At 55.0% G+C, this 24,629-nt stretch overlaps 1 protein-coding gene across 1 annotated transcript; it reads right to left on the bottom strand.

The window, feature by feature from the left end:
- Positions 1-12,804: 12,804 nt before the first annotated feature.
- Positions 12,805-22,027, bottom strand: RP1L1 (RP1 like 1). The gene is made up of 3 exons (XM_024746931.1): positions 21,431-22,027; positions 19,408-19,549; positions 12,805-17,852 (listed from the first exon to the last, which is right to left on the bottom strand). Exons 1-3 carry the CDS (start codon positions 22,025-22,027, stop codon positions 12,805-12,807), a joined length of 5,787 nt encoding a protein of 1,928 aa, XP_024602699.1.
- Positions 22,028-24,629: the final 2,602 nt, after the last annotated feature.

Genomic DNA, 24,629 nt, shown 5'->3' with positions numbered 1-24,629 from the left:
GCCTCATACTGAAAAGGACTTACAGCAACCTACAAGATGCAGACAACGTAACAGGATAAAACAAAATAAAGAAGAAAGTTGAGGGGAAAAGAAAACAAGGGAAAACAGGTTAAGTAGAGCCAGGAGAGAGGGTGACGTCCCTCGCGGGTGAGGGGTGCAGCCACCACCAGGAGGGAGAAACACCATCGATCACAGGTTGTTTGGGAGGAGCAAAAACACAACAAACAAAAACACCAAAATGTTATTCCTGATACTAAAACCAAAGACCAAGCCTCGTCCAAAATCTTCCTGGAAAGAACTCAGAGCAGGACGCTGGAACCTTCCAGGGCTCCAGGACCCTGCTTGTCAGAGCTCCTCCCGGGGTCAGGAAGGGGCCAGTCGTGAAAGACCCTACAAGGAGGCCACTGAGACAGGGCCCGTGCACCCTGCCATCGGCTGTTTCAGCTGAATTTTAAGGCAGAATTCTAAGGGGCAGATGCTAGAGGATGGAGAGAAGTGACATATGGCACCGCCCCCAGGTAGCCTTCCACTGGCCGGTTTGTCTCCGTTGAACTCTGGCTACGGATGGGGTAGCTCGGAGAAGGTGTTTCTCCTGGGCCCCACCCCGGGAGGGCCCCTGTGTGAGTTCCTGCTTCACTGCAGGCCTCTCTGCTAAGCAGTGGGCCTGGGCGAGGCTGCCGTCCTCTTGCGAATGATGAGACGTTCAGGAGGCCCCTCCCCCCTCTCCACGCCGGAGGCTAGAAAGGCCAAGGCCCCAGGTCAGATTGGGCGTGGTTTGATGCAAGGTCTGTCTGGTCAAGGGCAGGTGACAGGGCTTTCACCCACCCTAGCCCACCTCCCCAAAACTTCCCCTCGCCAACATCTACACTTGTCAGTGAAACTCATTTCACCTTAGACACATCATCTGCGCTGGGGAAGGGCAGCATCCTTGCTGGCAGAAGACCGGGCCCCTCCTCGAGGGTTAGCCCCCGCCAACCGCCCGGCCTAGGAACAGCATGGACGGCAGTGATCAGAGAGGTGTGGGTCAGCCCCCAGCATAGCCTTGGGGATGTCATGGATCCCAAACACAGTGCTGCCCCCAGTTTGGCAGGAGTCTGGCACGTTCTCCAGGTTGGGGTCAGGATACCTTTGCACTGGCCCCCCGCTGGTCCAGCGGGGCCCGCTGCCTCTCCACGGGTCAGCTCGGTCAGTCCCTGGCGGTTCCTTCATCCACAGAATCGAGCACAAGACCCCGGAGCTCCCTGTTAGGGACTTTTGTCAGCACTTGGCATGCAGTCAGCAAAGGTGACACCAATTGTGTCACAGCTCCTGGAGAAGATAGAGATGTATGAAATCGACGTGGGAGCCATCCATCAAGGCCTGAGGGGGGCCAGGGGTCTGTCACGGTGACAGGGGGTTGAGGGGAGCCAGGGTCTCTCAGAACAGCTGGTTGGCAAAGTGCATTCCATCATCAGAGCTGAAGCCTCAGCACTGGGGCTTAGCCAGGGTGATGGACAGACCAGGCCAAAATGCCCCCCTTCCTCCATGTGCCTGGGTCTGGTCAAGCTGGACCCTCCCTGCTTCCTAAACCTCTGGGCTTTCAACCTTCTGTCCCTCCCCTGGAATCTCCCCAGCCAGGCTCCCAACTGCTCCCGTCAAAGCCCCACTCTTTTGTCAAAGTGCTGACCGAATGTGTTCTCTTTTGTGTAACCTTCCCCAGTTTACTCCCTTCCAGAGGAAATGTGCTTTCTCTCCTCTGTCTGAATTCAGGAGCCTCTGTACCCACTCAGACAAATCATTTCCAACCTGTCCCAAGAATAACTCATTTATTAAATACTCACGATGGCACGTCCACAGTTATCACACCGTTTAATTCTCATAGCCACTTAGACGGGTGGGCATTAGGTCCATTTTGGTAGATGGTAAACTGAGGCTCAGAGACATTAGTAACTTGCCCAGACCACACAGTTGGTAAGTAGGGTGTGGCAGGTGGGCAAACTGTGGGTACAAAGGAAGGCGTGACAGAGGGGTCTGCCGGCGGAGCCTTCGGGCTCTACCGACATGCCCCTGGGGACACTGCGCTAGATGGAGCCCTCCCTCAGGACACAGGGAGGCTGAGATGGTCCATACTGGGAAGTCCCAACAGCCGCAAGGAGGATGCTGGTCTTTCAGAAGAACCTTCCAGGGCTGGGGGAGGCCAGCACATGTCTGCTGGCTGTGGAGCCCCACCTCCTTTTTGGCTCCTGGGGCCCGGCTTCCAGTTTCCCCTGCAGAGTCAACTTGGGACGCCACTCTAAGCCTAGGGAATTCGAGTCTTTCCTGTAAAACGTGATGCCCAGGCGAGAGCTGCTCACACTGTGCTTGGTCTGCACCAAACCCCAAGATATGCTAGGGAAAGAGGCTTTATCCACGGCGAGGGGCTGTCTTGGCCTAATAGCCATCCGTCCCCTCGGGGTCTCAGAGCCCTGCTCCCGGCCATCACACCCTGAGCTTCTCTCCACGAGAGGCCTTTTACCAGAGGATTTCTCAGTCCAGTTCATCTGTCCGTATCAGTTTCCTCATCCATCAGATGGGTACAGCAGACCTTACGTTGCTTCTTCACTGGGTCGTTCTGCAGGCCTAAGGAAGCCAGGCTGTGCTTTGTGAAATGTGCCCCTCACGTGTGAGGGGTGGTCTGGTGGGTTCCTACTGTCTACTTTGAGGGACTGGGGGGACGGGAACAGAACTCCAAGCTGTGGAGAGGTATATGTCTTAGCCAAGGTCAAAAACGGCTGAGGCCGGCTGCTCGCAGGCCCTAGCCCGGGACCGCTCAAGAGGTTTTGCAGAATGACCGGTACATGGCCCTGGCTCTCAGATGGGAAGTTCGGGGAGGTGGCTCAATCCAGCCTCAGAGCTGGAAGAGACTCTCAGAATGCTGCAGGTGAGGACATAGGCCCAGAGGAGGGAAGGGGCTGTTCTAAAGTCACCCAGCTCAGCTCACGACAAAAGACCCAAGACAGGAGCCCCTTCCCCATGCTGCCCGAGCGCCCCCGTCCCCATCAGCAGGGCCTTCCAGGAGGCAACAAGTAACTAGCACAGAGTTCCTCCTCTGTTTTCAGTGTACGCGTCTTACATTCAGGAAACTGTTTCACTGTGGCAGTTCGGGATCCACTCATCTCACACGCCCGTCGAAGGACTCATGGAGGGCAGCACGCGGCAGGAAGCTGAGGCCAAATGGGGGCGACACGGCCCGTGCCGGCGGCATTCCTGGACCCTCCACCCTGTGGTCACATGGCCCCGCACTGCCCCGCATCACAGGCCGTCAGGCTGCTGGCCCGGCTTCTCTCTGCCTGATTTTCCTCATTCCAGCTCTTGATACCACGGGCGACTCCCAAATTATAAAACACATCCAACATACCCAAATCTTCCAGCTCGCCTCCCTCCCTGCAGGGGACACCAGGGGTTGGAGAGTGCAGCCATCAGCAATTTTCTTATTTAAAGTGACCCTGTTGTATTAATTAATTAAGCCTCCTCCGTGGCTTTTCAGAGAGAGAGGGCAGAGGGTTAGTCCTGCTTAGAGCTGGGGGTGGGGGAAGGTAGCCAGCTTCACCCCATCCATTAAAAGGAAACATGGATGCAGAAACATGGGGTCCCGAGGAAGGGTTGCCCATCCCTCCACACTCCTGAATAGAACCCGGATGGTCAATCCGAAAAGGTTCCTTCCTTCCCGGCCCACAGGCTGCAAGGGAGGGGCTTCAGAGGTGCAGCAGGACATATCGGAAAGGGAACGAAAACAAACAAACAAAAACAGCCTAGAAGATGCGAATCGGCTCAGGGAGCAGCGTAATGGGAAGATTTCAGCGTGATGTATGGTGCCGGGGATGTTATTAATGGTTTGCTGATTTTTACCTTTAAAACCTTTGGGCAGATTATTTATTATGTCCTTGGCATGCCTATGATCTATGGAGGGGCGCTGATCTGCGAGCACGGCCCCCCATGTCCCCGCTCCCCTACAGCTTCTAATTAGGCTGTGAAGCTGCCCTCCCCGAGGGGCAGCCCCGGCTCTGAGGCTCTCCAGCTGCGGAGCCAACTCAGACCTACAAATCAGGAAACCCAGTTTCCAGGCCCGACTCTGCATTGACTTGCTGTGTGACCTTGGGCCAGGGCGGGATGTCTCTGGACCCCTGCGCTTTTATCTCTCAAGTGATGCGGAGCTATAAACGGCAGAGCCAAGGTGGAGCAGGTATATGGTCATCCTGGTCCGAAAGTCTCTTGCTTCTGGGACACAGAGAATGGGAAAACAGCAGGGCTCTTTCGATAGTTCATTGTCGCCAGTCCCAGAAGCCAAGTGTCTCTGGGTAAGATGGGAAGTCAGCCTTTCTCATTCCGGCTCATCTACTGTGGCTCCACGGGGAGGGGATGTCTGGACCCTGCAAGGACCTCCAAGAATGACCCTCCAATGCCCCAGGTCACCCTGCTGCTGCTGGTTAGGGACACAGCCAGGACTAGAAGCAGATTGCAGCAAGGAAAGCCACCTTGACTGTCGGAGTACAGGGCCTCAGGCAGAAACACCGGATTAGAAAAGACCACACCCCTTGTGCTGGCCTGGACCCCCTCCCCCGGGAACCCAGGGGTCCTGGTAGTCCCGGCTTCTCTCTGCCTCATCCAGCAGCTCCCCAGCCCGACAGCAGCCCTCCCCTCTCTTAGATTCTCCGTTACCCCTCCCTGTGTTTTGGGGACCTGGTGGGGCTTTGAGCCAAGGCCAACCTGAGGCCTGGTCCTCCTTGAGCCCAGGAAGACACCTGCACTCACACCGGCCAAAGCTCCAGCCTATGTCTTTGGAAGTTGCTCAGGTGGTCCCAAGATTCCCACTCCCACCCTCCTCCATTCTGAAAAACCTCTTCTACCTTCCAGAAGAGGTGTGTCTCGGGTCATCAGGGCCCCCTTCTCAACTAGGCAGCATTTCTGCAACTCTCAGTTTCCTTCCTGTCCTACACCTACTGCCCGCAGACACCCCCCAACAGACCACATGACTCCTTGTGTTTTCTTCTAATTGCTGTCACCCCCATCCTACAGCCCCCGACCCCCAGCCTCAGCTCATGACAAATGCCTGGAGAATACCCAGACCACCATCGCCCCCAGTCAAAATAGCTCATGAAAACTGACCTTTCTGCCACTACAGTTGCTGTTGGGACCACTTCTGCGGCATCTCCCAATTTTCTCAGCCACCGTCTGGGTTTCCTGCTGTCGCTCCACCCCTGGGCACACAGAGAAGGTATACTGCTCTGTTATTTCACTCGTCCATCAGGAGGGCAGCACTGCTGACTGGTGAGCCCCGGGGTGGGGGCGGGGAGCACAGCAGGTCTAGGGAGTGGGACACCTGGGGGCAGTACTTTCATCTCTGCAACCTCAGCAGCTGGCCTGGAGCCTGGCCCAGAACAGCTGCTCATGATAGGTCGGATAAAAGAACTAACAAATGTCAATGGTCCTGGTGTGTAGTGTGCCCTGCAGTGCAGGTCCAGGTAATGCGGGGAAGCCGTATCACAGTGAGCCTTTGCTGTTGTGACATGTGACTGCAGCGAACCCATCTGTACAAGTCCTAATCTCCGTCTGTAAGAGCAGCTTCATAGTGGGGGTGAAAAGCCTGGACCTAGGCGGGAATAGACTCAGTTTATCCTGTAGATGTCTTCTCTCCTCACCCTCGCCCCTTAAATTCAGAAGTTTTTGTGGGTCTGATTCTGTTATGTATTTGGGAGGGTCAGGTGTGCTTGGAAGGCTGAGATCAAAGAGGGGAAGAGAGATCATTGCTCCTTGATGTCAGAACAAAAGACCTGCAAAGCATTTCCATTTATCCCTGGGTCCCCAACCTTTTCTGGAGCTGCCTGCCCTGTCGGGGCCTGTCTCTCAAGGGCAAGGAAGAGCTTGCCAAGCTGAAGCAGATGTAGGGCTCAGTCTTTTCCAAGAAAAATGAGTCACTTCCAACTCTCACCCATCCCACCTTTTATCCATGGCACCCAGCGGGCATCTGACCCTAAGGACTGTCTTTTCCGGGAACTGCTGTGATGATGAAGCTTCGGGAGGTCACCCAGTTCATCCCTTTGCCTTGAGGCAGGTGATCCCAAGCCAGCCTGGAATGTTAGAAGGCCATATCATTCCTTCTCGGATACGATGGGAGAGTCATAACTCAGAAGTGGGATGCTCTTCTACGCCTGGCCCTGTGCCTCTGGGGAAGCCGCTACGCTCCCGAACTTCAGTCTGGTCGGCTGTAAAGTGAAGCAATAGTAATACCCGTGGCCTCTGGGGTAGAACCACCCATCCTCGTGAGGGACTGGCCCCAGTGTGGCCGGGCGTTCAGCATGCTGGGCTCTGCACACCACACCACAGGCGCTGCCAATCGTTGTGATGGACAAACACATTCAATGCTTTTCCCAGGCTGCCCACAGTTGGAAAACCACAAGTTCCTTGTTCTTTAACAGCAACAGGCCAGTGGCGCTGTCAGGGATGCCGCCGAGGAGGACGGGCCCTGGGGTGCAGAGGTGCTGGCCAGGACAAGGTGTGAACCTGGAAGGTTCAGCCCCACAGGCCAAGGGCAGGACGGTGAGGTGGCCAGAGATGCAGCCCAGTGGAGCCCAGCCTCCCCAGCCAGCCTCGGGCAGTGGGGGGTCCAAGGGCAGGAAGCAGGGCTTGAAGTCCAGCCCAAGGGGTACAAGGTAAGAGGTCTCTCCGGGCCTGGGGCTCAGGCCCTGGCTGCGTGGAAGAGGGAACCCAGGGCCGGGAGAGTCAGGTCTGGGTTCAAATCATGGCTTCGGCATCTACCAGCCACGCGTCCTTGGGAGACTTACCTCTGAACCCGTTTCTTCAGCCAGGAAGCTGCGATAGGTGACCATGTACATAAAAGCAACTTCCTGATACACATGGGGAGTGCGATAAGGGATCGCAGGTTTTCGCTGGGCGTCCTCGGACCAAAGTAGGAGCAGAAAGAGCGAGAGAGGGTGAGGTCCTCTGGGGAGATGAAGGAGGGAGAAGACCACTGGGCTGGGGATGAGGACACCCTGGCGTTCTGGGGGAAAAGTGCCCACCGAGGAGGGGGTGCTGTCACTGAGTCAGGGGGCGTCATTAGGACCGTGGGCCACCACCATCTCGAGACATGATGACCAAGCTAGGCCCCAGTGTTTGGAAAACTCACAAGCAGCAGTGATTTTAGGGTCTGGGGTGGGGTGGGGGACAGTATGGGCGGGGGGTTACATGAAAGGGGAGCAAGGAGGGCAGAAGCGGTGAGGGCAGGGCATTCTCCCGACACGTGGGACCTGCAACTGGTCTCCTTATCAACGAACTGGGTGCCTTGGGCTATGACTGTCCACCCCCACCCCCAGCCAGGTCTAAACATTTAACCCAAGAGGACAAGCATGGGTCTCTGTAAATGCCACTAGGAAAGAAGGCACCGGTGGGCTCTGGAGGCCTCCCCAGAGGGAGGGTGTGCAGGCAACGGGAAGGCAGAGAGCTGGCCAGAGGAGGGGCATCAGAGGCAGCCGCCCTCCCGCTGCATGCGGGGCTCAGTGCGGGTGCTGGGCCGGCTCTCTGGATGGAGGGTTGAAGGCTCTTTAGCCCAAGGGTCACGAGACAAGCTGGGCCGTTCTCCTGGGGAGCTCGGTTGGTGAGTGGATGGGAGTCGGAGGACCCACACCCAGGGGTGCATCTGCCCCAGGCAAGTTCCACGGACAACCGGGGGCTGGGCTGCCCGCTGTGCCTCTGGGGATTCTCTTCACCCCCGTGTGTGTGTGTGTGTGTGTGTGTGTGTGTGTCTGGTGTGTGTGTGTGTGTGTGTGTGTGTGTCTGGGGTGTGTGTGGGGGGATGTGTGTGTGTCTGGGGTGTTTGTGTCTGTGGGGTGTATGTGTCTGGGTGTGTGTGTGTGTATGGGGGTGTGTCTGTGGTGTGTGTGGGTGTGTGTGTGTCTGGGTGTATGTGTGTCTGCCTGGGGTATTTGTGTGTGTGGGACGTGTGTGTGTCTGGGGTGTGTGTGTGGGGGAGTGTGTGTGGGGAGGTGTGGGGTGTGTGTGTGTGTGTGTCTGGGGAGGTGTGTGTGTGTGTCTGTGTGGGGGGTGTGTGTGTGTGTGTGTGTGTCTGGGGGTGTGTGTGTGTCTGGGTGTGTGTGTGGGGTGTGTGTCTGTGGGGTGTGTGTGTCTGGGTGTGTGTGTGGGGTGTGTGTGTGTCTGGGTGTGTATGTGTGTGTCTGGGTGTGTGTGTGTCTGGGTGTGTGTGTGTGTGTCTGGGTGTGTGTGTGTGTGTCTGGGTGTGTGTGTGGGTGTGGATGTGTGTGTGTGGGTGTGGATGTGTGTGTCTGAGTGTGTGTGTGTGTGTCTGGGGTGTGTGTGTGTGTCGGGGGGGGCTCTGGTGGGTGTGTGCGTATGTGCACACACGTGTCCGTGTATGTGTGTGTCTGGGAGGACCCCCGGTCCTGGTGGGACGGTCCAGCCATAGAATGCAGGTAACTTCTGGGGGAGGACCGTGTGTGCGTGGGCCTCCAGGGGCTTGTTGAAACGCGCATTCCTGGACCCCCTCAGACACACGGAATCAGAATTTCCTGGGTGGAAGTGTCCATTTTAATGATGCTCGCCAGGTGGTTTACATGTTCACTCAAGTGAAGGAAGCCTCCACCCCGGCCTCTGATTTATGTGGAAATGTCTCAGAACACGTCTGCGTCACAGCTGTACTTGTACTGAAGGCTGTGCAGACAAAGGACAGGTTAATTCTGCCCTGGACACCTTAGAAGGGCCCTCCTGGAGACAGCAGCTGGGTCGCCGGGTCAGACTCAGGGGCAGGGAGCTAGGGCAGGGGGAGTTGGGGGCAAGCAGGGGAGGGGCGCAAGGGTCTGGGTGACAAGGCTGGCTGCTCCTTGAGTTCTCCGGCAGGGCCTCGCTCAGCTCGGGGACAGAATATGAAGCGAGCTCCAGAGAAAGACCTGGGGTCTGCTCTCAGAGTAGCCACTTATCCAGCCACATGGTTTAGGCAATTCATTTATTCAAGATGGGTGTCTCCTCACCTGGAAAAAGGAAGCTGGACTAAATCAGTGACGGGCCACCTGGACTGAACGCTACGTACATCTGGGAGCTGGACAAAGCAGCTGTGCTGGAGCCCGATTCCAGACCAATAAATTCAGAATCTCTGGCATGGGACCTGGACACGAGGCTTTAGTTCCCAGCCACTGAAAAACGGTCCCTTTGATCTGAAATCTCTGATCCCCAGCAGAAGGACAAAGGAGGGGGGAGAAGAGCTTGGTTTCTATTCACTCACTTCCCTCTCCCACTTACTTCAAGGTGAGACTCTGCTGGCTAAAAATGCTTGCATTACCACTGATACTAAAAGTACTTTGGCAACTCTTTGCATTGCAAATGCACCAAGTTTTGATTCAGGGATGGGCTACAGGAAGCCCAACATTTTCAAGAGGTGCTCAATTTTAGAGGCCTGTGCAGTATGGTCGCTGTAGAGAAGAGGGGTGCAGAGGAGACGTTCAGTGGGGATTTCAGTGGGGATTTCAGATCCCCACCTTGGCTGATGGCCCTGAAATACTTTACCTCCAAGGCAGAAGAAGACACAGTTTTCCATTAACAGCAAGTTTTTTAATATAAAAGCAGAAATATTGGGTTGGCCAAAAAGTTCGTTCGGGTTTTTCCATAGCGTCGAACAAACTTTTTGGCCAACCCAGTTCCTGGAGGCTTCAAGAAGATGAGTTTGTAACTAAAAGGAGAATTCTGTGGCTAGAAAACTTTTGAGTTCAACTCTTAGCTTTAAAAAAACAGGTTATCTCAAGCTCCCAATGTCTGTATGTAATTAGAACATTACTAAGGACGTAATACGATTGGTTGAACCAAAAAATCCCATCTAATCTACTGTCCTAAGTCTTAACTCTTTTGCAGTAAATTCATCCAGCAAATCTTTGATCACCTTTAGCTAAATGATTTAGTTAGGGAACCCAAATCAAAATGAAAAAAATATGATACAGTGGAAAAGGACGTGGACTTCAGAGTCTGAAATATCTGAGAGTAAATCCTGGCTTTGCCTCTAACTAACTGCGTGAACTTGGACAAGTTTACCTAAGACTCCTCCACCTCGGTTACTTCATTTTTGAAATGAGGATAACTGTCGACTTGCTTACTTCACAGACACGTTGAGAAGACTAAATGAGATCATTTATGTTCCTGTGGTACCTGATACATCATAGGCATTGAAAACTTAGCAGTTCTAATTAAAATATTGGTATTTTCCCAATACACATGTAATGAAGTTTCATATGTTATCTCATCTACTTCTCAACAATGCAGTGAGCAAAATATTACTTGGTCCATTTCACAGAGGTTGCAGCTGAGGTGCCATCATTGGAACTTGAGTCTGGTCATCCAACTCCAAGTCCCACCCTCTTTCCATTGCCTTCTCTTGACCAGAGGTGGACATGCCATTTTAGTGAAGTGCCGGGTCAGTAGGTGCCAGTGGTGGCTGTCTCTGTCATTTGGGGAGATAGCAGATTATGAAACAAAGAGGTTGGAACAACTCTTAGGAAATGACTGAGGACCTCAAGTCACAGAAGAGGTGCACAGTGAATGCTCCATGTCAACTAATAATAATAAGTTCTAGACAATCCTGCATATCACCATATCTAATCCAAGCTCACAATGCAATCTGTTTCACTGGGGGCTTCTGGCTAGGATACCAGTTCATATGTACATATGTGTGTGTGTAAATAGATATTGTGTTAGTTTCTGGTGTACAGCAAAGTGATCCAGTTATACAGATACATACATATATTCTTTTCCACATATACTTTCAATGTAAAAACTTTAAAGACTCGCCTCCACAAGAAATTTTAAAAGCATGTCAAATTTTATGAAGAACATCTTCAGCATTCAGAAACAGAGCAGAACAGGGACTTCCCTCGTGGTGCAGTGGTTAAGAATCCGCCTGCCAATGCAGGGGACATCGACCAGGTTCGAGCCCTGGTCCGGGAAGATCCTACATGCCGCAGAGCAACTAAGCCTGTGCGCCACAACTACTGAGCCTGCGCTCTAGAGCCCGCAAGCCACAACTACTGAAGCCCTTGCACCTAGAGCCCATGCTCCACAACAAGAGAAGCCACCGCAATGAGAAGCTCGCGCATTGCAGTGAAGAGTAGCGCGCCTCCCCGTCAACGCAATTAGAGAAAGCCCGCACGCAGCAACAAAGACCCAATGCAGCCATAAATAAATAAACAAATTTAAAAAAAGAAAAGAAAAGAAAAGAAAAGAAACAGAACAGAACAGATGACTTTGGGAATGAGGACACAGCCTACACCCAACATTTGCTTTATTTTCTATTATTAATGTATTTATTTTCTTTATTTTTTACATGAACATTTACATTTGAACAACCAGTGAACAATACCTGTTCTTATAGCACAGACCTCTGCTTTAAAAATTCTGAACACACAGAGTGGTCCTGTATGCTGGTGAGAACGCTTGCAGGAAATTCTGCCCCACTAAGGACCCCCCGATCCAGACAGCCCTAGTCCAAGGCTTGCTGGAGAAGCCTGCCGAAAAAGGGCATTTTTTCAATCTCAAAAATGATAAACAGAGTGTTTAAAAATTGTAAAGGACACGTGTACATCAATTTGTTTAAAAAAAGCTAGAATTCCAGCTGAAAATGGGTAAAAGGCATACATGTATAATTTATATGCGAATGGCTTTTTAAAAAACTAGAAAACTCTTTAATCTCATTAACAATCAAATATAGCTAAAATAGTTCCACATTAAAATAAAATTAGCAAAAGATTTCTCATTTTTAATGACTCTACCAAACACGGTTGGGAATGTGGCAGACCAGGTGATGTAACTTAGTACAGCTTAGTAGACCTTTAGAAAAACAATTTGACAGAAGGTATCAAGAGCCTTAAAAAAGTCGATATCTTTAGACCCAGTAATGCCATGCCTGGGAATCTATCCTAAGGAAATCATCTTTTATTCAGGGGAAAAAAAAAATTTTTGGAAACCATCCAAATGGTCAACAAAAGGGAGATGGTGAAAAAGCATTTTATAATCTCATATTATTTGGGCATTAAAAACATTATTCAGGTATTAAAAATAGGTTTATGAAGATTTTGAGATTAATGGGGGGAATTCTCAAATTATGTTAAAAAAAGAAGTTTAAACACACATCTATCAAATAATTAGAAAAATGATGGGAAGGAAATACATCCAATGCTACCACGAGTCATCCCTGAGGGGTGGGATTACGAGTGACTACTTTTCCTTCTTTCTGCTCTTTTGCATTTTCCAATTTTTTTCATTCCAAAAAAAGAAAAGAATTAAGGAAAGACACTTGAACTTGGGGGCTGAGAACAAACTTTGTCCAGTGATCCTGAATTTATCCTCTTCTCTCCAAATTTTCACATCTGCAGAATCACCAAATATAGTCAAGACTAGAAAAAAGCACTGCAAAGTCGAGAGACATCAGTGCCCAGGAGAGGCCCAGGAGAGAAATAACTGGAGATCAATAGGCAAAGAATAAGGGAAACACTCACCAGCAAAAAACAAACACACAAACAAAACCTCTCCTGGACGGTTGCCAGGCAGTTCCATCCTCCTGGGCCCAGCAGGCGAATGCTGGGGCAGCTGACCTCGTATAATGGGGAAGATCTGGGATGGCCCTCTTTCACGCAGTGGGTGGACAGGCCGATGGGGCCTTGGAAACCCCAGCATTTAGAACTGGGGCAGTGTGGGGTGGCCATGCCTTTGGCAAGTCCTTGACCTTCGCCCATGTCCCTTATGCATCTCCAGTAGGCTGAGCTCCAGACTCAGGACTGTCTTGCAGCTGGATCCTTAGAAATCAAAGTCGTCTTGGCCAAAGCCATCTGTTCTGTCCATGGGGAGGGTTTTAAACATCACTTCTGTGGAAGTGAGACTTTTCACTACCTTCTCAGCTTCTAAGTCAGAGCCTCTCTCTGTCCCCTGCTCTGGAGCCGGGCCTCCCTCTTCCCCCAGCTCTGGAGTCAAACCTTCATCTGTTCCTCGCTCTGGCATCCTCGAGCCTGAGGGGGCCCCGTCTTGCTCAGAAAGGGAGCTTTCTGGACATGTGCCTGTGACTTTTGTCTCTGGATCAGGGACGCCCTTGGCCTCATCTTCAAGGCTCCTCGTGGGTCTGTCTGAAGGCTCATCTTCGGAGCTTTTCTGAGAGAGCCGAGAGCAGTTCCCCAGAGATGATGCGCTGGAGGACGAGAGGCCTGACCTTTGGCGGGGGGAGTCTGCACCTGGGGCCGGGGACGGCGTGGGCCTGCCCTCCTGGTCTGAGCTGCTGTTTCTAGAAGCCTCACGCGACTGGTGGTGTCCGAGGCCAAGCTGAGGGCGCGCTCGATTTCCTCCTCCTGACTCTGCCTGTTGCTCCCCGTCAGCTCCCTGGGCCTCTGCACTTTCAGCACCAGCGTTCTGTCCTCCTGGACTTGGGTCACTTCCTCCCGGGGCTTCACCCGCCCCAGTGTCCTCAGCCCCAGAGCCCACCTCTGGGTCTCCTTCTTCCCTGCCCACACCCTGCTTCCCCCACCCCACCCCGTCCGGGTAGCTGCCTACAAAGGGGTCTGTTTTCCTTTCTCTCTTCTCAGCAGTTGCCCCCTCCTCTGCCCCCCGGGGGGCTTCATCTCTGCTGAGGGTCTCGTGCCCCACCTCCACCCCGGGGCCCTGGCCTGATCCCAGCTCAGGGCCTCCGTCTGCTCCCCGGACAGGGTCCGTCCCCGAGGGGTCCCTCTCGAGGGGCTCCATCCCCCTCTTTGCAGGGGCCGCCTCTGCTGTCTCCCCGTCCGCACATCTTCCTTTCTTCTTCTGCAGAATTTGCTGCAGGTCAAAGGCCTCTCTGACGGGCGCACTGGCCGCCCGCACTGCGTCCCTCGGGGATGCAGGGGCCACTTTCTTCCTCATGCAGGCCTCGCAGGGACAGAACCCCTCCTCCTCAACCTGCTCCCCGAGCCGGGTCCCCAGGGCTCCTCTGAAGGTTGGCACGTCCTCCAGGGAGAAGGAGGGGGGCCCCCGGCCCTGCGTGTGCTCGGAGGAATCTGAGAGGTCACTCAAGCCCTGGGGGTGCTGCCCGTACTGCTTGGTCTGCTGGGGCGTCTCCCAGCGGAGGGCTTCCCTGGGTGGCCCCGGCGCCGTACCCCCCGCCCGGCTCTGCACCTTGCGGAGCTCCTTCTCGATGTGGTCCTGGAGCCGCCGGCCCACGTCCTGCTGCAGCTCGGCCACCATCTGGTCCAGCAGGTCGTTGCTCTCCAGGCCCCAGCGGGCTTGGAGCTCGGCCGTGGCAGTGGCGAGGTGGGCCATGAAGGCCTTCTCCATGTTCTTCAGCAACTTGGACACCCAGAGGGGGTCAGGGTCCAGAGGCCCTCTGCGGGCTGTGGAAGTGCCCCTCTCCTCCGCCCCCTGGGTAAGCTTGGCCTGGGTTTGCCCACAGCCTGTCTCAGCTGCTGTGGACAACTTCTCCAAAGAAGGCTCAGCGTTGGGGCCACCTCGACTCCCGCTGGCGTCTGGGTCACTCTCCCTGAGGCTCTTAGAGCGCTCTTTCGGGCTCTCTCTCTTCCCTGGGGGGCTCAATGTGGCCGAGGTGGGGTCTCCCTGCTCTTCCTGCAGGCTCTTGTCTTCCCTGGCACCCGCCGCATCCTGAGAGCCCGCCCCTGACGATTCTCGTCCTGTGATTCCTTCCTCTTTGGGAAACCCTTTAACACCCTCTTCTTGCAGTTCTGCTCTTTCTTTTTCCTCTTTTATTTCCTCTAATTGTACCCCCTCTTCTTGCATCGTGTTTTTAACACCTTGGTCCAGGTCACTGCCCAACATCTGCTCCCCACTGTTTCTTTCGGCCCTGTCCTCGCTGGAGGCACCACCAGCCTCGGAACCACTCGTCTGTTGGTTTCCCGGATCCTCTGGGTTCCCTGAGATTCTGGAATCAGGCCTCTGGCAGGGGATGCTTGAGGGCAGCCCCATCCTCTCAGGGACCAGGGCGCAGTCCACGGTGCAGGGCCCGTGTCCCTCCCCCGAGCCTCCGGAACCACTGCCAACATCCACACCAGAGGAGGACGTTGGCGTGAAGTCCTCAGCTTCAGTGTGGGACCCAAGGGCCGGCAGGGCCTGGCCCCAGCCTAGCTCCTGGAGGCCCGAGTCCAGCTCTCTGTGCCCAAGGCCACTCCCTGGCCACAGGGCCTGCAAGGTGCTCAGGAGCTCCTGGTACCGAGGAGAGTCTGTGAACCTCACTTTGCCAGCGGGAGACCCAAGGTCATCATCAAAGAAGCGGAGCCTGGCGAGACAGGTGACGAGGGCCTGGGCCGAGCGGCCGAGTCTCCTGCCCTCTGAGCTGGACACTTCGGGCACACTGCTGGGCCGGCCTGGCCTGGATCCCATCAGCGCCTTCATGATGTGTATGGAGGAAGAGACCCTGCTGGGAAGCACGCACTGGCCCATCGCACGGTCCACAGCCGCTCCTTTGCCTTTGCCGGCCTCCGTAGGGGCTTCTGAAACCCCACTGCAAGGCAGGCCCTCTCCTGACCTGGGACCAGCGCTGCCCGTCCCTGGGAGGGCTGCATCTGGTTCTGCTTTCTCACTGGCCGCCCCTTCCAGGGGCACTTGTCTGGCCTGCACTGACCCTTCCAGGCCATCTGGGGGATATTGGTCAACAGGGTCCTCCTCGGGACCTTCCAGGCTGCGCCCAGCCAAGTCTTCGCCCTCGTCCACCATCTCGTATTTCACGGGCTCCTCCGAGATGTTGCTCAGCCATGCACGGACCACCGCTCCTGGGGAGGCTCGGGGCAGGGTGCCCAGCATCATGCAGCCACCTTCCTTTTGCTCCTCCAGGTCTCCTCCGCCCGAGACCTTCTCCTGGAACGTTCTCCCGAGCTTGGGACCGCGGTGGGAGCCACCCCTTCTCACGGCTCTGACTGCTCTCCCCACGGCCCCTCCCGGAGAGCCAGGGGGCCGAGGGCGCCACACGTCCAGCTTTTCCTCCCCCGCCTCGGCCCCGGCCGGCTTCCCATCAGCACTGTGGGTGCCCTCGCTGTGGCTGAGGGTACGCAAAGGATGTTTCTTGCCCGAGGGCCGTGGCTTGCGAGGCATGGGACAGTACCTGCTGCACACCGAGCAGGCCTCAGAGAAGGGGCCCTGGCCGCCCCAAGACTGGGAGGCTGGCAGCGACTGCGTCTTCCCAGCGGGGGAACCGAGGGCCGGGGATGCGCCCAGCTGCGAGCAGCAGCTGGCCCCGTGCACTCCCGGCCTCCCTCCCTCGGGCCACCCGACTGGCAGGACCAAGGGCCAGGAAGGCTTGGGACTGTCACCCCCTGCCTTTTCACCCAGGCCATCAGCTTGCGAGTTGAAAGAGCCAGATGTGTCTGAAGGTGTGGGAGCTGGTGAACACGCCCTGAACTCAGGGTCCCCTTCGGTCTCAGCAGCGGGGGAATTTGGGGGGTGGAAATTGGAAGCACAGTCAGAATTGCTCACAGGGGTGGTGGGAATGCTGCTGAACCCTCGCGTGTCCCGGGAATAAAGAGTGGCGGAGAAGCAGGGCCCCGGGTCCCGGGAGGCCTGGCTCCCGCGGCTGTGTGGGCTTTCCGAAGGGCCAGGCGCTGGGCTGTCTGGGCGGGCCCTGCCTCTGCTGGGAGGCCCCGGCACTTGCCTGGACACAGGCAAGCCGAGTGGGCAGTGGGTGTCCTTTGGGTGGTGGTGTTGCCCGGGGCGGTCCCTCTGGGACCCTCGGCTGAGGACAGAAACGCTGGGTGAGGACAGGGTGCCGGCTCTGCTCTGCTGCTTTCTGCTCCTGCCTGGGGCTGAGGCACAGGCAGAAGGTGGACGGTGGCCTCCTGCGTCCTCCCCAGAGGCTGCCCGGGGGCCCTCTTTCCTTACAGACGAGGGGCCCACAGCGGGGGAGCCGGGGCCTCCCCCCTGGGTGGCCCCCCAGGAAGTCGCGGCCCAGCTCTTCTTGCTGGGGCGGCCCTGGTGCAGTTCACCCGTTTCACTGGACTCCTCGTGAGACCCGCCACTTGCCAAGGAGTCAGGAAAAGTGTCTGCCGGGCCTCGGGTCCCGGGTTTCAGGCAGCCACGGTGCTCTCTGAGGCCCGGCATTGCTCCCTCGCCTGTGCTCTCACCAGCCCCTGAGGCCAGACGTGGGCCACAGCTGCCCACACCATCCTCCAGGGACCTGGAGCAGAAAGAAGAGTTGTTCTCAGAGCTTTCAGGGGCTCTGTCACTGGAGGAAGGGCTGGCGCTGTCTTTGCTCCTTCTTTTCCTGCTGGCGACCCCTTGGCTCCTGGGGGTCCTGGAGTGGGACCTCTGGGGCAGCCCAGACCTCCTCTGAGAGGCTGTCTGCTCTCCCTGGGGGGCATAAAGGGGGTTCATCCAGATCTCATATCTAGACCCCGGCTGCCACCGGCCTCGGTCAAAGGCTCCCACACCTCCTGCCTCGCAGGGCCCCAGTCCCTGTGCCCCAGGCTCCGAGGGGTCCCTAGGGGGTCCCCTCCACACACAGCCGAGGGGATCTGCCTGCCCCAGGACAGGGCCCACCCCACTGGCCGCTGTGAGACTGCTGGCCCTCCCGACCCTCCTGGACCACAGGAGCAGGTCCTCCCCCTGTAGGTGGAAGCGGACTTTCATCTCCACGGACAAGCTGCCGTCCTCGTTCACACGCACGTTCTTCTCAATGTCTTCACCGGCTACCGACGGGCTGAGCTGGCCAGGTGTGCCCTGAGGGTTCCCGTCAGGAGCAGGGCACGTGCAGGCACTTTGCAGAGGCACCGAGGGGTCACCGAGCCCAGACCTCTCTGACAGCAAGGAGCAGCGCCGTGGCCTGCTGCCTGGCCTGGACCGCGCGTGGATCACGCTCTGCTTGGCTTTGGGCCCCCAGCTCCCTGGTGCACGATGACAAGCAAGAGAAAAGAAGGAAAGATAGTGAGCTGCCGGCGAGCGCTTGGGGATAGAAGAGTCAAGGCCAGTCATGAGCCTTCCACGGTCTGTATACCCCTGCCACCTCCACAACCAGCAGGAAGGACAGAAACCATGCTAGAACGAATATTCACGGAGCTGCCAGGGTGTGAAGCAGCAGAGCCCAGCGACATGAGCCTGAAGTCCAAATTCAGCCTCGACCCTGCCACTTCCTAGCTGTGCAGTCTCTGGCAGAGCCTCTTTCCTGAGCTGTGAAATACGAGTCATGGTATCTAACGGGTAGGTTTGTTTTGAGGATGTCAGGCAGTGCATGTAAAGCTTCCTGCAAAGTCGCTGGCGCAAAGTAGGTTCTCCATAGACCGTAGAGCTGACTGCAGAGCATCGGTGCCCAGAGCTAAATCCCAGGTCTGCTCACACCCACCCACGGCACAGGAAGCAAAAATCAATAAGCTGCTGCAGACACACCTGATTGTAACTGGAAACTGCTTTGCAATTATTAGTGATGATTTATCATCTTTACACTCATCAAGATTTGGGGTTGATAAATGGTTGCAAGGAAGGACCTGGACACATGACAGCAGGTCGTGGTAGCTAAGCCTGCCCCTCAGCCATGAAAAAGAGAAGAAGAGGGGGTCACTGGGGATAGAAAGACATGATCCCGAGAGATAACGTAGCCCTTGGTACTTTCTCATTTCATCTCCTGAGCTAATGCTTGGCAAGAGGGCGGGGCCGGCAGAGGCTGAGCCTATGGCCGGCAGAAGAGCAGACCTCCTGAGTCCATCTGGGCAGGAGAAGGATTTGCTCAGTCCTGTTCCTCCATAAGCACCAGATGAGACTGGGGGCTCCTCCAGAGGAGGGGCTGTGGCTGACGGGCCTTTGTACATCCAACACCAAGCATGATTCAATCACCGAAACCATTGCTGTCTTTCTCTTCATAGCTTTTCACAAAGGATATTATTTTGTTTACTCGCCAAAATTTGCCCATTGTCATTCCAGTAATTTTGCTTTTTGGGTTTTTGTTGTGGTCGTTGTTGTTTAATAATGAAGGCTACCTCTGGTACCCGGATGGATGGATGGTTGGCTGTATAGATTGATGGATGGATAGATGATCAATGGTTATCATCTGTTTTGGTCTGTTGGGTCCTCACTGTTGCCTAAGACAGTCATGACTCTTGAAAGATGCAAAGGCCACATATCCATGGTCCACTGCCTCCATGTCATGCCCACTATGGTTCTTAACAAAGTTTATTTTAGATCCTAGAAGCTTAACGTTCAAGATCTTTTAATCCCTGTTTAAATACCAGACTCCCATCTCTCTCAGCCCAGCCAAATGTTCAACCTAGTTAAGGCTGATGGTGATGAGAAGGAAAAAGAGGCAAGAGAGAACCCCAAACAAATGGGATGCCCCAGACCCGGAGCCAAAGGCAGGTTTTTAAAATTATCTAGAAAGGATACCTGCCCAGCCCTACCAAACCACCGTCCAGTGCGAATAAGGTTGGGGATCCTGCGGAACAAACTCACCGCTTTTCCTCCTTGAAGTCTGCCCAGATAAAGGTTCACTTCCATTTCTTCTGACATCTTCCACTGCCAGAGGTCTGAAGGGCTCGTGACCGGCACATACCAGCACTGAGGGGCTGTGTAGCAGACCCTTCAGAGAGTCCACCTGGGGAAGCAAAGTGTTGAATCAGGAGGCGTGGTCTGTAGGACCCGCTTCTGTCCAGCGAGACATAGGTAGAGGGAGAATCCACTGTCGCTGGTCCCTTTCCTTATATTTGCACATCTCACCCCAGATTTCTGATCCAAGGGAAGGATCCCATTCACTCCTCAATACGCATCCATGACTGGCGGGGGGCTGAGGTCCTCCCACCATGATCTTTTTCTCTACCTACAGCCCTCCCTCCACCTGGTACGAGGCCTGTGGTTTAGAAGTTATTCTTGATACTCAGGTGGAAAAGACTTCAAGAAGACTTTGACTTGCTTCCCCGCCCACACTCCTCCCTCCGGAATGTGTATTTTTTAGAGCAACCATAACAGAAGGTCCAGGGCTCCCATATGGAGACCTGATTCACTATCTCACACTTTTTCCAGGCAGAGTCCTCTCTTGGGTCTGATCTGTGCTTTCCAGTCTAATCTGAGCCCAGGGCCTCTGCTTCTGCCCCTAGTGGAGCAGAGAAAGACAAGGCACAGATGGCCTTTCTCTCCCTCCTCCAATTGTTCTCTAGGCTCTTGCCCAGACGCGTGGGTCATCCTCCCACCACCTACCCTACCCCCCACCATCATGACATCCCAGGCTGGGTCGTGCAGGCAACATCAGTGCTGGATCGCATTCCAGGAAGCAGGTCCCTGCTTTTAGAAAAATCTCACCTGGCCCCAAGGAGCCTGCCTATCTGATGATTTGCACAATTTATAACATTACATCATAATTAGCGACGTTGGGGGATTTCGTTCCATCTTTAAAGTACAGAATCTGTTCTTTTTCGTTTTCTCCAATTAGAAGGGTATGCTTATTAACAAGGAAATGAAAGAAAGGGCTCTTAAGATAGAGGGTATAAAGGTGGGATCGTGACTGAGCTGAAAGAGAATGGTACAGCACAGATGCAAATTTGGGGAGCAGGGGAATATGTCTCGATGGTAGGAGGGATGGTTCCATTGTTAGGTGGGGATGCGCTGCTGTAGCTGCTGTTATAAATTTAAGTAGCATGGCGTGTACAGGTGTCAGTAGCTATAGGACTAGACTGTGAGAGTTTATGTGGATTAGATCAATCAACCTCCGTCCTCCAGCCTGCCCATCTTGGGTTACATTCATGTTCAGCAAAACCCAGGAGGGCAAAATTTACATTCACTAGCCTTCTTGCCAGTTAGGCCGGATGCCGACCGGGTTCCATCAGGTAGGTCAAGCCTGGGATGGCAAGCGAGGTAGACACTGTCTCTTCTTGCTTCTGGCTGTGTGTGGCTACAAAGCAAGTCTGTGGGCATCGGGAGGCGATGGCGCTCAGGCAGCAGTGGCTGGTGTCCCTGGGCATTAAGATGCAGCTGGGGCAGGTTGCCGACCCAGCTTTATAAGCTTCGGTTCCACTACAGAGGGGTCCTTCTCAGCCCAATCACAGTGGCTTGGAGCGGAGTTAGCAGCTTTCTGCAGGGTGCTGGGAGCCAATCCTGCACACCCAACTTGGAGTTCGCTCCCACGGCTTTCCAAAGATTTGAAAGTCCCCCCAGTGCCCTGCGGGAAATTGCTTTCTGCTTAAAGCACTTTGAATCTTTTGTGTCTCCTACACTGAGCTCTCACCAAAATAGGTTAAGAGGATTGGATAAGAAAACAAAGTGTGCAAGGAACAGGTACTAAACACTTGCTAAATGGTAGCTGAAAATATGAAGAACAATTGCTTGTTTGATTAACTGACTGGATGTCTCCACTCTACTCACCTTTAATTAGTAGCAGGGCAATCAGTGCCTCTTTTAAAGGAATAACTTCCCAGTTCCACCTGAGTGTTTTGAGCTGAGGTCCAGGGAACCTTTTAAGGAAATGTCATACCCGACAGCCTACCTTTTTCCCACCGGTTGTGTACACCTGCTTCACGGGAAAGTGCAGCAGATCCGAGGCTTTGCTGAGAAAGGCCGTCAGGTTCCTGTGACTGAGCACCGCTGTCTGCTGGTATCGAGGGTCGCCGTTCTTAACCAGCGTTATCCTCCTCGGGGCTCTGAGACTTTTGCAGGAAGAAGCCGTTCCAGGTGCCTCGCAGCAGCCTTCGAAATCCCGTGACTGCTGAGAAGGGCTTCTCCCCCGTGGCCGGCCCGGCCCGCTGGGGGTCTTGGGGGGCTTCTTATCGGAGCAGAGGTAGCAGCCGCCGTCTTGCAGCTGCTCCAGGGTGCTGAGGCCGTGCAGGCCCCGGGGCGTGGTGACGGAGCGCACCCCAAAGGAGAGCGGCACGCGCTGCGAGAGCTCATCCATCAGGGCCCCGAAACTCCTGAAGGCGCGTCGGTGAACGGCCAGGCGAACCCCAGCAAACTGGGGATCCCCTCGCTTGAGGAAAGTTATCTTCTTGGCTGGCATGACCTGGGTGACAGAGGGGGTCCGGGCCACAGAAGGCAGGAGGCACTCGCGGTGTCCGGGGGCCTGGGCATCCCTCGGGGTGCTGTTCATGGTGTGGAGGACCAGGCAGCTGAAATGGATCGAAGGAAGAGGAAAGTCAGAGAGCGGGTCTGTGCATTTCCTCCCCCTCGTTACAGAGGCGCTCCCTGCCCACCCCAAATCTGCTCCACTCAAACTTGTAGAGGCAGGTTAATCCATTTTGATGAGTAGAAGGAAGGCCAAAGGTTTGGCATGGGAAGATCTGAATTCAAATCCCACCCCTCACCCCCCACTTATTGGCTGTGTGATCCAGGAGGTTGATGACATAGTCTGTGTTTTGGTAACATGCAGCCATATTGACCTGCATAGTGGTTACAAGGATTCAATGAATTTACGCGCACAGAGCAAGCATCAGTACACCTTCATTCCTCTCCTTTCTCTTGCTGTTTCTCTTACCCTCTTCCAGCACCTTGAACTCCTTTGAATAGTGTAGAGTTTACCTCCTAAGGAGGTGGGTGAATAAGGGGACATAAGAATACCGAACAAGTGGTCAGGAGACCCAGGCGCCCTGCCCTCCCTCTCAGAGCAAAGTGTCATGTGTGAACATGGGGGAGTCCAGGCTGTCTGCACTCACATCCTCCAGCAGCCAGGTGGGAGGGCCGGAGCAGAGTCCCTCGTCCCGAACCCTGAGGGTGGAGTGCAGACAAGGAGACTCGTAACTCAAACTCATCACCACCTGATGCCATGCTTTTTTCTCCATTATACAGGGAGGTTTGCTTTAATAGAACAAGGATGCTCCCCTGCATCCCTCCAAAGTCTCTGGAAGATGAACCCTGCGGGTGAGTACCACAGCCTGCTGCCACCAACGTGGGAGATAGGGCTGCAGGCCAGCTGCGCGGGGTCAAGGCCATTCGCCCAACCGTTCACTTCTATTCCCGCCGTGGTGGAGCCCCGTTGCCTCATCTGGGACTCTTGCAAAAGCCAGCTGCAGGCTCTTCCTGCCCAGGTCACCACATGGCATTCTGTTCTGTGCACCGGCCAGCCAAGTTGTCCCAAAACCCTCTTCTCTCGGGACATTTCCAGAGCTCCAAGCCCCTCGGGTGGTTTGCAGTGTCCTCAGAAAAAGCCCAGGCCTTTACTGCACGATTCAAGGCCCTCTCCGCCCTGAGTCCCAGCTCCTGCCTTGTCCTGCAGGAATCCTCCACTCTGACCCAGCTGCCTGACTAGGAGGCTCTGCCTGCAGGGCGGCCTGCATTCTCTGTGCCCTGCCTCGGCTGTCCTCCTTTGTGGAGGCTTCTCCAGCCAAGTCCGGGGCAAGCCCCAATTTCAGCACGGCTCCCCAATGTTTCCCACACCCTATACCCTTCCTAGCCAACTACCCCAAGGCATGGGGCACAGAACCTGTACCCCCCAGGGCACCCAGCCCCCTGCTTGACACAGAGCAGGGGCCCAAGAAGTGCCGCTGACCGATGACACCCGTGCTTCACAGAGCCGCCCAGCAGAACCCAGGCCTGCCGAGCGGCTGCCACGCACGCAGTCAGGATCAGATGAGGGGTCTCCCCTGATTACACGGGGTTCAAACTTAGCAGGACCCTCGTTGCTGCGCGCACTACAGGCGACCGCGGTCTCCTGGGCCGCAGCCCAGCCAGCGCCCACATCTCCCTTTTTACCTTTACTCACCATTTATCCCCATTCGTCTTCGGGGAAAGAACTCTGCTCTCATTTTTAAAATCTTGGTGCACAAGAGGGCTTATAATCTTCTCTCATCTCTGCACAAACTTTATAATTAGCTTCCTCAGCCTCCTGCCTTCCAGCTAATCCCTCTAAAGCCGCCCGAGCACCGGTGCACATCCCCGCAGCTGTGCACGCTTCCTCCGGCGTGCCTTCCCGAGGGCTCCCTTTCTTCCCACTTGATTCAGTTTCTCTTTTGACCATGGGCATCCTTCTTGGCCCTAACTGAGGGACTGAGAGGGGAAGGAAGGTCACAGTGTCCCCTGCAGTCACCACCATATCCCCCAGCAGCACGATGTCCCCAATGTCACCGTGTCCCCCTGTCACCATGTTCCCAGCATCACTGTGTCCTCCAATGTCTCTGTGACTCCCAGTGTCACCATGTCCCCCAATGTCACCGTGTTCTTTGTTGTCACTATGTCCTTATAGTTCCACAAGCGTAATGGTGCCCCCAACATCACCATGTCTCCAGTGTGACCATGTCCCCCAGTGTCACCATGTTCTTAGCATCACTCTGCTTCCCAGTGTCATGGTGTCTCTCAATAGCACCGTGTCCTTTATTGTCACCATGTCTCCCATACCCCCTTAGCATCACTGCATCCCTCAACGTTACTGCGTCCTTCCGTGTCGCCGTGTCCCCCAGTGTCACTATGTCTCCCAGCATCGCCGAGTCCCCCAGCGTCTCCGCTGTCTCCGAGGACTGCTCTTCCTCACAGCCCACTTCTGAACAGACAGGGCCTCCCCAGGGCCTTCCCGGCAGCAGCTCTGCAGGGAGGGGAGAGACAGTGAAGGTAAAGCCCATCTGGGCTCCCCCAGGACCCTGGCCAAAGCGTCTTGTGGCAACAATGCATTCAGAACCCTCAAGCGCTGACGGCCCCTTTCCTCTGTCGTTCCTCTAGCAAATAACTTCTTTATGAACTGGGATCCTCAATCTCCAAGCGGA

Source organism: Neophocaena asiaeorientalis, unplaced genomic scaffold, assembly GCF_003031525.2.
Source record: "Neophocaena asiaeorientalis asiaeorientalis breed wild unplaced genomic scaffold, Neophocaena_asiaeorientalis_V1.1 scaffold633, whole genome shotgun sequence".
In the NCBI taxonomy this organism is placed as follows: domain Eukaryota; kingdom Metazoa; phylum Chordata; class Mammalia; order Artiodactyla; family Phocoenidae; genus Neophocaena; species Neophocaena asiaeorientalis.
This window is presented reverse-complemented; position numbering and strand designations above follow the sequence as displayed.